The sequence below is a fragment of the Chlorocebus sabaeus genome, chromosome 17 (genome assembly GCF_047675955.1).
Source record: "Chlorocebus sabaeus isolate Y175 chromosome 17, mChlSab1.0.hap1, whole genome shotgun sequence".
NCBI classification, from domain to species: domain Eukaryota; kingdom Metazoa; phylum Chordata; class Mammalia; order Primates; family Cercopithecidae; genus Chlorocebus; species Chlorocebus sabaeus.
In genome coordinates, this window is record NC_132920.1 from 36,262,047 (window position 1) to 36,277,639 (window position 15,593).

General features: G+C 53.6%; 1 protein-coding gene across 2 annotated transcripts; it reads left to right on the forward strand.

Annotated features, from left to right (window-relative positions):
• Window positions 1-5,075: 5,075 nt before the first annotated feature.
• Window positions 5,076-14,760, forward strand: MAPK13 (mitogen-activated protein kinase 13). Of its 2 annotated transcripts, none has more exons than XM_007972806.3 (12): window positions 5,076-5,287; window positions 5,879-6,008; window positions 7,227-7,285; window positions 10,912-11,020; window positions 11,193-11,222; window positions 11,658-11,705; window positions 11,828-11,942; window positions 12,053-12,124; window positions 13,065-13,144; window positions 13,384-13,462; window positions 13,559-13,735; window positions 13,879-13,982. In XM_007972806.3, the coding sequence occupies exons 1-12, from the start codon at window positions 5,169-5,171 to the stop codon at window positions 13,899-13,901; spliced, it is 1,041 nt and encodes a 346-aa protein (XP_007970997.2). In that variant the 5' UTR covers window positions 5,076-5,168; the 3' UTR covers window positions 13,902-13,982. The 2 variants fall into 2 exon arrangements, with proteins under 2 accessions (XP_007970997.2, XP_007970996.2); XM_007972805.3 differs by lacking the exon at window positions 13,879-13,982 and adding an exon at window positions 13,990-14,760 and having other exon boundaries at window positions 5,079-5,287.
• The last annotated feature ends 833 nt before the right edge of the window (window positions 14,761-15,593 follow it).

The window sequence follows — 15,593 nt, forward strand, 5'->3', positions numbered from 1 at the left end:
CAGCCTCCCAAGTAGCTGGGACCACAGGCATGTGCCACCATACTTGGCCAATTTTTATTAGTAGTAGTAGTAGTAGAAACGAGGTTTCACCATGTTGTCCAGGCTGGTCTCAAACTCCTGTTCTCAAGTGATCCTCCTGCCCCAGCCTCCCAAAGTGCTGGGATTACAGCCATGCGCTACCACGCCCAGCCAACAAATAAATGTTGAACGAATGGGTCAATGAATCCTTGGGCTGAGTATCTGGCAAAAAACTTAATAGAGGAGTTGGATGTGAGTTGGAGCCGACTCTCACCGAGGGGACCATTTCTGGGGCAGGGACTGGACAGCCAAAGGGCAGGAGCTGGGGTTGGGCAGCTGGAGTACCCGGGCAGAGCTGACACAGTCCACTGGGGAAGGAGCCTCTGGTGAGAAACCTACTGTGTGCCAGGCACTGAATTGGACACTTTTCTAGTCATCTCTTTTAGTCTTCATGACAGCCCTGTGACATGGGTCTTATCACCCACTCTCGTTTTACAAATGAGAAAACTGAGGCTTAGAGGAGCTAAGTAACTTGTGTAAGGTCACACAGCTTACCACCCCACAGAGCAGCCCACATCTGCAGTCTTTCTTCTGCATCTCCCTGCCTCCTTGGAATTTTGCTTGTTTCATGGAGTTTTGACAGCCCCAAAAGAGCATGGGAATCTCTAGAGCTGGGGCCAGAGCTCCAGGGCTCCCTGGCCTGTCCTACCCCCATAGGACCCCAGATGTGTCATGCTTTTTCATTTCTGTGGTGGTCTCGTGGTGAGGATGTCTGTGCTGGCCCATCCTCATTATGGCAAGGAGGTTCATACTGGTCTTGCTATTTGGGGCAGAGAGGGTGGCTGCTGTGCTCCTGGGGCAAGATGGGGTCCAGGTGGCCAGGATACGGGACATGACAGCCTCATAGCTTTGTGGGGCTTTTGTCTCAATCTCTAAGAAACCAGTCATCAATTCCCACACCATGTGCCTGCCTCCAGAGGCTCACAGGCTAACTAGGAAGACAATGCAACAACAGCAGCCACTTCTCAGGCACTAGCTGGGTACCAGGCATTCTAGTTGGTGGTTAAATGTGCAGAGTTAGGAGCCAGATGCCAGATATGAAGATCATATTTACCACTTTCTTAGTTATGTGTGACCTTGGGCAAATTACTTAACCTCTCTGGGCCTCAGCCTCCCCATCTGTACCAGGGGTATAATTATATTGGAATAGACCAAAGCAGCCCTGATATCTGGGAGCTGCCTGGTCCTATCAGCCAGGACTTGGTTACTCAGAGCTGTCCAGCTTGGTGCAATTCGGTCTTGCTATGCTGAACACAGACAATTTCACAGACATCAGCATTGAACAAGGCCATCTGTGAACAGGGCAGACTAACACAAAAATGAAACTACTCCATAATCATATCTGAACACAGATAAAACATGAATATTGTCAAACCACAGAAATGACCCAAATCCCCCTGTAGAGCTAAGCTGAGTGGAGGCTGCTGGTTTACCAGCTGTAGCTTCAGCCTTGCTCTATCTAGTCTGCTTTAGAAAGCTCTAGTCTGCTTTCCTTCTAGGCAAGATGTGTTAAGACTCCCAATCACAGTGTTACCTCAATTTCCTGACAGCATCAACCCAGAACAAAGCCTTGCTTCCTTAACCCCTTCCCAATCACCTAACGCAGCTCCAAACATCAGTAACGCCCCTTCCTGGGGCGCCCCATGACCCCCATGGTGCATGCTCTCCCTTGTTGCAAGGAGTCATCAGCTCAGCTTGTTCCCCACCAGGTGTGTTTCTGGTGATCTCTGGTTGGAGGCACTGAAAGTTCCTACCTCATTGGGTTGTTGTGAGGAATATACTTGAAATGACACAATTCTAAGGCTCTTTCAATATGCTTGTCACACTTTAATATTATCCCCATTTCACAAGGAGGACACGGAAGCTCAGAGAGAGGACCAAACTTTGCCCAAGGTCACACAGCAGGTAATGACAGAGAAGGGATGTACATTCAAGTCTCATTCCAGAGCTGGTTTCCTGAACCCCTGCCTCCATGCTCATAGGGCACAAGCCAACAGGACAACCTTGGGTTGCTGTCTGGGGAGGAGAAGAGCAAAGGGCCCTTGGAACTCAAAAGAAGAGAGCCTCAGGCTGGAGAGGCAGGGTATCGAGGATGACCTGAGTCACCCTCTCCTCCTCCCATCCCTTTCATGACTCCCCCAGCTGGATCCTCCAAGGGCTCCCTCCCAGGCTGCCTGGCTGCTGAGTAACACAGGGCCAGTCAGTCCCAGAGTGGGGGTCAGTGTCAGCAGAGTCGGAGGCCTGAGTCACTTCCTGACCCTTGCTCAAGAGCATCCGGAGCCACAGCCAGAGTGGCCACTCATGCCCTCAGAAGGTCGCACCCACTTGGGCCATGAGCACGTCTTTGGTATCCCCACCTTCCCCAACTCTGCCCCGCTCAGGTGTTTAAGACGTGCGGCACCATCCTGACCTGGTGCCACATCCTAGTCCCCTTCCTTACTGGATCCTCAAACCAGAAGAAAACCTGAATCTCTGAGCTTACTCTCCTTTGCCTGCGTCCGGCCTAAAATCTGGCTTCCTGGACCCCACCCCAACTTCGGAATCAAGGTACCTTGCACTGGTGCCACCGATCCCAAAGGTCCAAAACTCCTGCAGCACTCCCAGGCAAGCAACCCCGTTCCTTAGGCTCCCATGGGATCTCAGGGTCAGAGTAGGGGGTGGAGGAGGGAAAAGGCTGGGGAAAATATCATATACCCCAGGGCAGGATGGACTAGGGAGACCCGGTTGGATCAGTAGACATGTCCTTATGATGTGGGCAAGGCCATTTCCTTTGAGGAGCATTTCTCTTAACTCTAGGCCACTGCAGAGCCTCGCTACCAAGAGCAGGGACTCTAGAACCGGGCTCTGCCCTTACCAGCGGTGTTACCTTGGGCAAATTACTTAGCCTGTCTGTACCTCGGGTTTCTCATCTCTAAAATGAGGATAATCATAGTACTGACTCATAGGCCTCTTACCAGGATTAAGTGAGTTATATAAAACACTTAATGACTGGCACATGGCAAACACAAGTGTTTATTAAATGACTCTTTTACATCTAATGGGCTGACTCCTCCATTCATTCTCCACACATTTGCTGATACATTGCCATGTGCCAGAAATGAAAAGACAGATTGCCTGACCGAAATAATGGCGGGCGTTATTGTGTGATGCCGGCACCCCACCCTCACCTCAGAATGGTCTTCCAAGTTGTGCCTGAGGCTGCAAGACTGCCCGGGAGGGTTTGGGGCACAGAGTCTGGGGGCTGCAGACTCCCTAGTGTGGACCCCCGGCTTGCTGTAAGCCCCTAGCAAGTTTCTTTCCTTGTTTAGTACACCTTTTCTCTTTTCCACAAAGTGAAGCAAGTGGTCCCCGCCCCTTCCGCAGCCCCATGCCTGGGCCAGAGAGGGGTGGACAAGTCAGGCTGGGCATCCAGAGCCCTTGCAGCCATGTCCTCCCCCACCTCCCCACCTTGCTCCTCAGAGGTCTTTGTGGTTTGAGCATAGAATCTCCATCAGGCTGCACAGGCCACCAGACAGGTGGCAAGGGCCTCGATTTGTCATTGTCCTCATAGGGCCTTAGGAAGCCCACAGAAACTGTCTTCAGAGCTGCACATTTGGGCCAGGTGCAGTGGCTCACGCCTGTAATCCAAACACTTTGGGAGGCTGAAGTGGGCAGATCACCTGAGGTCGGGAATTGAAGACCTGCCTGGCCAACATGGTGAGACCTCATCTCTACTAAAAATGCACAAATTAGCCATGAGTGGTGGTGTGCACCTGTAGTCCCAGCTACTCAGGCGGCTGAGGCAAGAGAATTGCTTGAACCCCAGAGGCGGAGGTTGCAGTGAGCTGAGATGGCGCCACTGCACTCCAGTCTGGGTGATAGAGTGAGATTCCATCTCAAAAACAAACAAAAATTCTGCACATTTGAACCTGTATGCATATTTGGTATTATAGAATTAGTGCTGTTAATTTTAGGTTTAAAAATGTATTGTGGGCCAGGCGCAGTGCCTCACACCTGTAATCCCAGCACTTTCGGAGGCTGAGGCGGGTGGATCACGAGGTCAGGAGTTCAAGACCAGCCTGGCCAAGATGGTGAAACCCCATCTCTACTAAAAATACAAAAATTAGCCAGGCTTGGTGGCAGGCACCTGTAATCCTAGCTACTCGGGAGGTGGAGGCAGAGAATTCCTTGAACCCGGGAGGCGGAGGTTGCAGTGAACCAAGATCAGGCCACTGTGCTCCGACAAACCAAGACTCCGTCTCAAAAAAAAAAGTATTGTGTATATGTAGTTTTTAAAATCCTTACCTTTTAGAGATACAAAAATATTTATGAATAAAATGATATGACGCCTGGGTTTTGCCTCAAAACGATGGTGGGGGAGGAATGTAGATGAAATAAAATTGATTATGAGTTGCGGTTGCTGAGGAATCGGGGTCACGGGGGTTCATTGAACCTCCTATCAGATGTGGTCCAGAAGCCTCAGATCTGGGAGCTGGCTAGAAATGCAGACCCTCGGCTCCACCCCGGACCTACTGAGTTAGGATCCGTATTTTAATCAAATAAAATGCCCAGGGGATTCCTGAGCACACTCGAGTGTGAGAAGCGCTGGCTTAACTCTGTTCACTTCTTTCCTGCATGTTTGACATTTTCCATAATTAAGAGGTTGTGGGGTTTTGTTTTGCTTTCCTGTGTCTTCACAGTCTCGAGGAGCTCTTCCTACGGAGACCAGGGCTGGAGGGAGCTGGGAAGCGCTGCCTCCCGGTTCTGGCCTCCTGCTTGGACCCACTAGCCCCACCGCTGGCCGGCGCTCGGTCGGGAGGCACCGGGGTCCCGCAGGGCAGTCCCGACCCCGTGCCTGGGCCGCACCTGCAGCCGGGGCTCCGTCGGGCCGGGCGGAAGCGCAGGAGCGCAGGGCTGGGCAGGCCCGGGCGTGGCGGCCCCGGCGCACCTGGGCGAGCCGGCAGGTGGGAGCGTCGCGGCCGGGGCCCCAGCCCTCGCGCGGGGGAGGAGCGGGCGGCGCGGGGCGGGCGCAGCGGGGGCCGGGGCGCTGGGAGCCCGTTGGGCCGCGAACGCAGCCGCCACGCCGGGGCCGCCGACATCGGGTGCCCGGGATGAGCCTCATCCGGAAAAAGGGATTCTACAAGCAGGACGTCAACAAGACCGCCTGGGAGCTGCCCAAGACCTACGTGTCCCCGACGCACGTCGGCAGCGGGGCCTATGGCGCCGTGTGGTGAGACCCCCGGGCCGCTGGGGGGCGTGTGGGGGGCGCGGGGGGCGGCGGGGCGGGCGCCGTGCGCTCCCCTTTCCTCCCAGCCCGCCCTGGGCTGGCCCCTCGCCAGCGCCACTTTGACCGCGGACCTCAAGGCGCAGCGCCCTCCCCGGGGCCACTCAGCCGCCATCTCCCTTTTCTCACCGGGTGGCTGAGTGCGGTCTCTGTGGGTCGAATTGGGACTGGGCCTGGTTCTCCAGGACTGTGCCCTTGCAAGATCCCGGAGTTCATCGGGCAGATCCTCACTGTTACAGACGAGTACACCGAGGCCCCAAGAGGGGGAGGTGGCTCGCCAAGTTGCAGAGATAGTGAGACTCTTTCCCTGCTGTGGATCCCGTCGCAATGAGACGATTGCTACCCCTGGCGCTGTGCCCCTCTCTCAGCTCCTGCCTGACTTCCCACTCCCTGCCCTGCGTCCCAGGGCTCCCCCATATTCTAGGTGGTGGGCATCGTCCCCTCTCAGCCCAGCTGCCCAGTGGGAGGGGTCAGGGCGATCTGGGAGATACGGCCCAGGAGGAGAGCCTCGCCTGCTGACCTGCCTGTGCCCCACAGCTCGGCCATCGACAAGCGGTCAGGGGAGAAGGTGGCCATCAAGAAGCTGAGCCGGCCCTTTCAGTCCGAGATCTTCGCCAAGCGCGCCTACCGGGAGTTGCTGCTGCTGAAGCACATGCAGCATGAGAACGTAGGCGGTGGCTGCCCCGGGGAATGGGGCGGGGGCTGCCCTGGGGAGTCAGGGGCAGGCGCAGGCGGGGCCTCCCGGTGTGGAGAGCTCGGGACAGTCTCCTCCCTGCTCCCCGATGGTGCCTCTCACCTCACTGTTGAAAGGAGGGGGTACTGGGACCTGCCCTGCCCACTTTCCAGGAAGGGGTCAAAGGGTATTTTGGGCAGGACACACTTTGTGAGGTACAGACTGTCTCATCCTACAGAGGAAATTGGCACAGGGGAACTTTGTAATTGGTTCCATGTCTGAGAACTTGTGGCTAGCTGGGACTAGAATCCTAGTTAGTGTTGTGTCCACGTGACCCTGATAACAACAATATACACATATTGAGCACTTCCTGTGTTCTGAGAGCTCTGCATACACTAACTTGTCTGGTCCTCATGATATATGAGTTCTATTGCCCCGTGTCACAGACAGGGAAACTAAAGCAGAGCAAGTCTCACAGGTTAGATGGTTAGTCAGTAGCAGAGCTGGGGTTTCAATCTGGGCAGCGAGGCTCAGGGTCTAAACACATGACCATCAGATTGGCTTGTCTGATAGAAGCAGCCAGGAAAACCAGGGGACCAGCTCAGGGCCTGGCAGGCAGGCTTTGCTGCAGGATACCTAGATTGGAGGGCAGACATTTCAAAGAATCATTTCAAAATGTTATGTACATTTTAAGCCTATCCTTCTCCAGCAAACCCCTCCCCTATTCTCCAGCCAGGGTGATCTTGCCCTTGGCTCTGAACCAGCCCTGTGGCAGGCAAGGATGGATGTGGCTGGAGACCCAAGGTCGAGGCAGGGCATTTGCTGGCTGGAAAGCTCCTTCCCTGTTCCCTCCTTTTTCCCTTCCGCCCTCCCCTTATGCTTTCCTGCTGCCTGTGTGAGTTGAGAGTGGGTTTGCATTGCTTGCCCTGAACACCAGACTTGAAAGTAATGAGCACACCTCATTCTTCTCCCCACCTTCCCTTCTCCTCAGCCTGACTCTCTGTCATGATTTATTGCAAACTCCCTCCAAATCCAGGGGATTCCTCTAGGCCTCTGCCCTTTTTACTGCTTCCAAGAAGGTTGGAGACATGCCTCCTGCTGCGGGTGGTGTATTAGGAAAGGGTGGATGGCCCTGTGCATGGCCAGGGCCCAGGAGGAGGTGGAAGGAGAAGGTAGTATCTGTCCAGCCCTCACAGGTGACTTTTTCCCCAGGTCATTGGGCTCCTGGATGTCTTCACCCCAGCCTCCTCCCTGCGCAACTTCCATGACTTGTGAGTCAGGCTGCACTGGGTTCTGGGGCATTTGCAGGCCTTACATGCTGCTGGGGAGCAAGGTGGGGAGGGTCCAGGGTTTCTGTTCTGGGTGTGGCGGGGAGAAACTCCTTCCCTGGCAGTCCTGTGCCTTTGCCTGTCAAGGGTGATTCTCTCTGGAAAGATGCTTTTGGCCAAAGGCAGGCAGGAAGAGGCAGGAAGGACTCGGGGGGGTGCTTGCCTGGCAGGGGGAGGTCTGCACAGCTGCTTTGCTTTTTACCCAGCTTTAACACCATGAAGACACATCTGCCAGTCCTCACAGGGTTAGCACCAACTCACCTTTCCTGGGGACACAGATGTGAGTCTGGACCTTGGAACTCTTTCTAGCACAAAGCAAGGATGAAGAAGCCTTGGCTGCCTCTGGCTGATGGGGGTGTTTCACAGAATGGCAGAGAACCCGAACATTTAGTTGCAAAATGTATAGCTTTGCCCATGCAGTGTCTGAATGAGACTGGACTATGTGGACAAGATGGAGAAGTCAGTGTGGTGTGTAGAGGCCAGCAGCTGGCTTGGCCAAGCTGAATCTGGATTGATCCTACAGGCAGCCTCAAGACCTGGGGATCTGAGCAGGGAGGTGATATGTTCAGATGGGATTTGGGGGATGCACTCTGGCAGCACCAAGAAAGGAGTAGGAAGCAGCTCTGGGGCAGAGGGGAGAGCCTGAAGGTCAGTGTTAGTGATCTAAAATAGAGGTGATGGGATGCCAAGAGCAGACTTGAGGCCGCATTTGGGAGGCAGGGCCAACACAATGTTCCGTCCGTTGGGGTGCAGTGGCTAAGTGAGGTGGCTGGCGGGGGGAGACGTGCAGGTTCTGCTTGGAATACAAGGTGGAGGAAGAGCAGATCTTGGGGGAAAGATAATGAACTCCATTTTGGACACTTTACTTTTAAAGAGACTGTGAATATTCCAATGTTTAATCACAGTTGCAAATAAATATGAACCTCAGCAGAGGAAAGTCTGGGCTAGGGATGTGGATTTGTGCTGGAATAATCACCGATGGATTATAGCTGACACCTGGGAACAGATAGTTATAGAATGCCGTAAGATAGTATTGATTCAGATATCAACATGAAAGAGAAGATCCGAGAGGATAAGCAGATGGAAGAAGCTGAGAGGGCCTGATCGGAGGCAGAGGAGAGTCAGCAAAGAATTGAGAGGGAGTTTCTTTCTTTTTTTTTTTTTTTGAGACGGAGTCTAGGGCTCTGTTGCCCTAGTGCAATGGCATGGTGCAGTGGCGTGATCTCGGCTCACTGCAAGCTCTGCCTCTCAGGTTCATGCCATTCTCCTGCCTCAGCCTCCCGAGTAGCTGGGACTATGAGTAGCTGGGACTACAGGCGCCTGCCACCACGCCCGGCTAATTTTTTGTATTTTTAGTAGAGATGGGGTTTCACCGTGTTAGCCAGGATGGTCTTGATCTCCTGACCTCGTGATCCTCCTGCCTCGGCCTCCCAAAGTGCTGGGATCACAGGCGTGAGGCACCGCGCCCGGCCAGGAGTTTCAGACTTGGTGAAAAGTTAGGTCAGAAGAAAAGGGAGTCATGGTGTGTTTGTCGGGTGTTCACTGGTGATCTTGAGCTGAGCAGTCTGGCAGTAGGAGGGAAGCAGAAACCAGGTTATCTCAAGACTGGGAGTTAAGGCAGTGGAATCCAGGAATGTGGACCGCCCTTTCTAGAAGTTTCGTGGTGAGAGAGGGAGAAGGGGTGGTCAGTTGAAGGCGCAAAATCAAGGGAATGTGGTTCTAGCACAGAGAGGCTTCAGGAAGATTGTCGCCAAGATGAAAAAACCAGTGCCCGAGTGGAGGGGAAAGACAGGAGGGGACTGGGCATGGAGAGGGCCCCAAGGGAGGTGTGTGGTCAGGCAGGAGAGGGCTGCCAAAATCCAGAGTCTCCTGGAGATGCCTCCAGCATGTCCTTTCAAATATATATATATATATTATAATTTTTAAGGTAATATTTATTTAAAAATTTTTTAAAATTATATTCTAGAGATAGGGCTGTGTTGCCCAGACTGGAGTGCAGTAGCACAAACACAGTTCAACCCGTAGGCCCAAGCCATCCTCCCGCCTCAGACCCCCAAGTAGGTGGGACTACAGATGCATGCCACCATGTCCAGCTTTTTGTTTTGTTTTTAAATTTTTATAGAGATGGTGTCTCACTATGTTACTCATCCTGATCTCGAAATCCTGACCTCAAGTGATCCTCCCACCTCAGCCTCTTGAGTAGCTGAGACTAAAGGTGCATGCCACCACACCTGGCTTTTTTTTTTTTTTTTTTTTTCCTGAAAGATGGAGTCCAGGCCAGGTGCGGTGGCTCACGCCTGTAATCCCAGCACTTTGGGAAGCCAAGGCAGGCAGATCACCTGAGGTCAGGAGTTTGAGACCAGCCTGGCCAACATGACAAAACCTCGTCTCTACTAAGAATACAAAAATTAGCTGGGCATTCTGGCGCGCACCTGTAGTTGTAGCTACTCAGGGAGGCTGAGGCAGGAGAATCGCTTGAACCTGGGAGGCGGAGGTTGCAGTGAGCCAAGATTGCACCACTGCACTCTAGCCTGGGCGACAGAGCAAGACTCCAACAGAAAGAAAGAGAGAGGGGGGGAGCGAGGGAGGGAGGGAGAAGGAAGGAAGGAAGGAAGGAAGGAAGGAAGGAAGGAAGGAAGGAAGGTAGGTAGGTAGGAAGGTAGGAAGGTAGGAAGGAAGGAAGGGAAAGAAAGAAAAGATGGGAAGGAAGGAAGGAAGGAAGGAAGGAAGGAAGGAAGGAAGGGAGGAAGGGAGGAAGGGAGGAAGGGAGGAAGGGAGGAAGGGAGGAAGGGAGGAAGGGAGGAAGGGAGGGAGGAAGGGAGGAAGGGAGGAAGGGAGGGAAAGAAAGAAAAGATGGGGTCCCTATGTTGCTCAGGCTGGTCTCAAACTCTTCGCCTCAAGCGATTGTCCAGCCTCCGTCTCCCAAAGCACTGGGATTGGAGGTATGAGCTATGCCCCCTGGCCTATTTTATAATTTATTATTTTTTGTCTTTGTCCTGGACTTTGCTGTTGCTACAACAGTTACATTTTGCTGGCCTGATCCTGTTGTGCAATTCCCTAAGAGGCTGCAGTAGCCTCCCCATGTCCCCCTTCCACCCTCCTGGAAACTGTTGTATTGTTTCCTTCTTGGAAAGGTGGACATATTATTTGTTTGTGGAGCCATCCCAGCTGGGCATGACCCTCTGAGGGATAAAATATTTGGACAGAAGCCAAAGGAAATACTGGCAGATGTTTCTAACTCCTAGCTGTGGCTTTCCCTGGGGTGTGGAGGAGGGCAAGGAGAGAGTACCTTTGAAGAGCGGGAACACAGTTTCATGTGGCTTTCCTGAGCACGCTCCGACTGCAGCGCTTACTCTGAGCTCTGCCAGTTGGGCGGCCTGCCACAGGAAGGCTGGGAGCCAGGAGCCCAGAGGCCTGTGTGGTGATCTGGCTGGCTGAGGTGGGGTTGGTTTTTGCACACTGGAGGGTATCTCTATGACCCCTGTTCTGCCCTGAGGCCCCTCCTCTGAGCACAGACCTGGGGCTGGGTGGGACCCAGCACTGTCCCAAGAAGCCCTCATGCCTTCCAGCTACCTGGTGATGCCCTTCATGCAGACGGATCTGCAGAAGATCATGGGGATGGAGTTCAGTGAGGAGAAGATCCAGTACCTGGTGTATCAGATGCTCAAAGGCCTTAAGGTGGGTGGGGAGTTGGAGGGTGGCAGAAGGGATGCCTTGCTTTCGAGACCTGAGGTTTGGGGGAGGCTGGAGGGACCACACTGTTACAGGTCGGAGGAAGTTTCTGAGCCAGCCTGAAGTGCCTGGTGTGGAAACTGGGCCATGGACTCACCCTTCTCTCTCTCCCACACAGTACATCCACTCGGCTGGGGTCGTGCACAGGGTGAGTGCTTTCTCTGCCATGGTCCTCAGAGGCCCCTGTCCCATCCCTGGGTGTGGGGTTCTTTGGTAATCAAGGAGTGGGAAAGGTGGAGGGAGAGGACACTTCCCAGAAGCCCAGAATGTGGAGTTTTCAGACCCAGCCACGGCCCAGGAAGGCCTGCTCCAAAGAGTCGCTGTGTCCCGGGGGACTTCATGGGGAATTGCTGCGGACAAAGTGAGCCCTGAGCTGAGTGTTTCAGGCTCCAAGAATCAGGAACATTTTAGAGCTGGATGGGCCCCGAGAGAACACCTAGTCCAACCCTCATTTTACACATGAGGAAACTGAGGCCCAGAAGGGGAAGGGGCCTGGCTGAGGTCACATCCCTGGGTAGTGGTGGAGCTAGGACAAGCTCCATCTCTGCCTCAGCCTAGCATGCACTCCCTGTCCTCTCCCCAGGACCTGAAGCCAGGCAACCTAGCTGTGAACGAGGACTGTGAACTGAAGGTGAGTGGGCTGCAGGCTCAGCCCAGAGGCGGGATGGGCCCTCCCCCAGGGAAGCCCCTGGAAGCCGCTCCCAGAGCCTCTTCCTCTCAGCAAGTTCGTTTTCCATTTATCCCGAGCCATAGATCCTGGATTTTGGGCTGGCGCGGCATGCAGATGCCGAGATGACTGGCTACGTGGTGACCCGCTGGTACCGGGCCCCCGAGGTGATCCTCAGCTGGATGCACTACAACCAGACAGGTCAGTGGTCAGCGCCTGAGAGGGCAGTCCTGGGGCCATCTGGTCACTCGGTGCTGATTGACTGCCGACCCCAGTCAGACAGTCCAGGTGACACTCGCCCTCCTCTGCAGTGGACATCTGGTCTGTGGGCTGCATCATGGCAGAGATGCTGACAGGGAAAACTCTGTTCAAGGGGAAAGATTGTATCCTTTGCTGGAAAAGCCAAATTCCATCTAGGGATTCCTTCCTTCAACAGACACTTTAAACAACTGTCTTTTTTTTCTTAATGTGAGAGTGATGTATACTCCCTGTAAAATAATTTGTAAATGCAGATAAGGCTGGATGCGGTGGTTCACGCCTGTAATCCCAGCACTTTGGGAGGCCAAGGTGGGAGGATCATTTGAGCCCAGGAGTTTGAGACCAGAGGTGGCAATAGGGTGAGACCCCATCTCTAAAAAATTTTTTTAAATTAGCCAGACATGGGCCGGGTGCGGTGGCTCACGCCTGTAATCTCAGCACTTTGGGAGGCCAAGGCAGGCAGATCATCTGAGGTTAGGAGTTCAAGACCAGCCTGGCCAACGTGGTCAAATCCCAGCTACTCGGGAGGCCGAGGCAGGAGAATTGCTTGAATCCAGGAAGTGGAGGTTGCAGTGAGCCCACATTATGCCACTACACTCCAGCCTGGGTGACAGAGTAGACCCTGTCTCAAAAAAATATATATAGATAGATAGATAGATAGATAGATAGATAGATAAGCAAAATGATGAAAAATGGGTCACCTATAATTCTACCACCATGTGGAAAATACATTTTGGCACCGCACACATTAACTGAGTGGCTGTGTGTGCAGGACAGGCCTTTGGTGAGAAGATGAGGAAACAGAAAAGAGTGACTGGGATGAAGGCTGAGAAGACCACATGTATTTGTCCGGTAGAGAACCCCCTCAGCCTGGCATGTTGGAAAGCTCTCCAGAGCCCTGAGCCCTGAAGAATGAGCCTCTCCTGAGAGCAGGAGGTGGTTAGGCAGGGCTGGAGCCTGGACAATCAGTTGCTACGGTGCCCAGGTGAAGTGATGGTGGGGTCGTGGGAAGGGCAGTCTCAGACCTACCAAGAGAGCAAGGCTAAGCCTTAACCTGCCACCAAGACCTGGACCAGCTGACCCAGATCCTGAAAGTGACCGGGGTGCCAGGCACGGAGTTTGTGCAGAAGCTGAACGACAAAGCGGTGGGTGGTAAATGGGACCTAGCCTGGCCTGGGAGTGTGCTTGACTGACTGGGCCCAGTGGGCTGGAGGCTCACCCGCACCTTCCTGCAGCATCCTCCTACCCTGGCAAGCGCTCTTGTCTTCATCTCACCGTGGACCTGGACCTGAGCCTTCAGCCCTGCTCTGAGGCTTTTCTGAAATCCCTGCTCTACATGCTGAGGCCAGAGCCCTAAGGGGTTTGATGCTTTTCTGTCTTCCAGGCCAAATCCTACATCCAGTCCCTGCCACAGACCCCCAAGAAGGATTTCACTCAGCTCTTCCCGCGGGCCAGCCCCCAGGGTGAGTCTCATAGCCCGCTCCCCAGGGGCCTCTCAGTGCATCCCCAAGGGTGGGCTCTCCCGCCCCGGTGTGAGGCTCATGGCTCTGCCCCTGCAGCCGTGGACCTGCTGGAGAAGATGCTGGAGTTAGATGTGGACAAGCGCCTGACAGCCGCGCAGGCCCTCACCCATCCCTTCTTTGAACCCTTCCGGGACCCTGAGGAAGAGACGGAGGCCCAACAGCCATTTGATGATTCCTTAGAACATGAGAAACTCACAGTGGATGAATGGAAGCGTAAGAGCTGGGGCCTCGGGCTTCCTCGCCTCCACCTGCAGCCTCTCTTCCTTGCTTCCTCCATCTTTGTGCCTGGCCTCTGCCAGCCCTACCTGCCACCTAAAACTCCTGCCCCCTCCTTCTTGGTGGGCATTGTCTCCTAGGTGCTTCTTTCTCCTTGAGCTGACTTCGCTCTCCATGCTCTCTCTGAAGGGAGGTGGACTTTCTCGCCTCAGCACCTCCTTACCCACCTTAAACCATGCTGCCTTTCTCAGAGCACATCTACAAGGAGATTGTGAACTTCAGCCCCATTGCCCGGAAGGACTCGCGGCGCCGGAGTGGCATGAAACTGTAGGGACCCATCTCACATGGCACCGCTGGCCAGACACTGCCCAAGGACCAGTATTTATTTGTCACTACCAAACTCAGCCCTTCTTGGAATACAGCCTTTCAAGCAGAGGACAGAAGGATCCTTCTCCTTATGTGGGAAATGGGCCTAGTAGATGCAGAGTTCAAAGATGTTGGTTGGGAGAAACTAGCTCTGATCCTAACGGGCCATGTTAAACTGCCCATCTGGAGAAGTGCCTGCAGGTGGGGACCTTTCCTTCCCACTGGAGTGGGGCTGAGAGGGTGCTGAGCCAGGCCAGGGGCCTATGGCAGTGATGCTGCATTGGTTTCCTAGGGATGCTCTAACAAATTACCACAAATTGAGTAGCTTGAAACAGCAGAACTTGATTCCCTCACAGTTCTGGAGGCTGGAAATCTGGGATGGAGGTGTTGGCAGGGCTGTGGTCCCTTTGAAGGCTCTGGGTAAGAATCCTTCCTTGGCTCTTTTTAGCTCGTGGTGGCAGTGGGCAGTCCGTGGCATTCCCCAGCTTATTGCTGCATCACTCCAGTCTCTGTCTCTTCTGTTCTCTCCTCTTTTAATAACAGTCATTGGATTTAGGGCCCACCCTAATCCTGTATGAGCTGATCTTGATCCTTATTAATTACACCTGCAAATACTCTATTTCCAAATAAAGTCATATGCTTAGGTTCCAGGTGAACATGAATTCCAAGGGGAAATGATTCAACTCACTACAGATAGCTGGGAGGGAGGGGCCCCTTCCTGGGCCCTGTGCTGAGGCCTTGTGCTCTGTGAAGGAACCAAATGTGTTTGGCTGCTAAATTAAGGGAGTTGCGGAGAGAGCTGCAGCTGGTGCGATTGCATTCAGGTTATTTTGGGTGAGTGATAAGCAATCAAGATATGAAACAACAGCAGGCTTGGAGACTGCGAGCTGCACAGGCAGAAATGGGCTCTTGCCTGGCTTGATGGCAAACCTTTCTGCTCCCTTTGGGAGATGGCACAGCTCTCCAGAGCTTTGACCTGACAGTGGCTAGAACCTCTGTTTTTATCTGAGAAACGAATTTCCATGTGCACAAGCTATCAGGGGCACAGTGGGTCTCAAATTTCCTTGTGCACCAGGGGAATTGTTAAAATGCAGATTCCTGGGCCCCATCCCAGGGCTTGTGACTCAGCAGGTCTGGAGTTGAGACCTTAGAATGTGCATTTGAATGAGGACCTCTCGCCCTGACCCAAGCCTAGTGATTCTGATGGATATCAGACATTTAGTGGATTTCAGTCATACTTGATTTGTTGGGAGGCCTAAATCAACCTACAGCAGAAGACTGGGGGGCTTCAGATGGAGCTTCACACTCATCTTACAGGTGTTAAAACTGAGGCTCGGACAACTTTTTGTTTGTTTGCTTGTTTGAGACAGGGTCTGGCTCTGTCACCCAGGCTGGAGTGCAGTGGCACAATTACAGCTTACTGCAACCTCAACCTCTTGGGCTCAAGCCATCCTCCCACCTCAGCCTCCTAAGTAGCTGGGACTACAGG

Coding starts and splice junctions, on each gene's coding strand:
- MAPK13 (XM_007972805.3), top strand. CDS start 5,169: ATGAGCCTCATCCGGAAAAAGGGATTCTACAAGCAGGACGTCAACAAG. Junction 11,223..11,657: donor CGGCTGGGGTCGTGCACAGG/GTGAGTGCTTTC, acceptor TCCTCTCCCCAG/GACCTGAAGCCAGGCAACCT. Junction 11,706..11,827: donor ACGAGGACTGTGAACTGAAG/GTGAGTGGGCTG, acceptor CCCGAGCCATAG/ATCCTGGATTTTGGGCTGGC.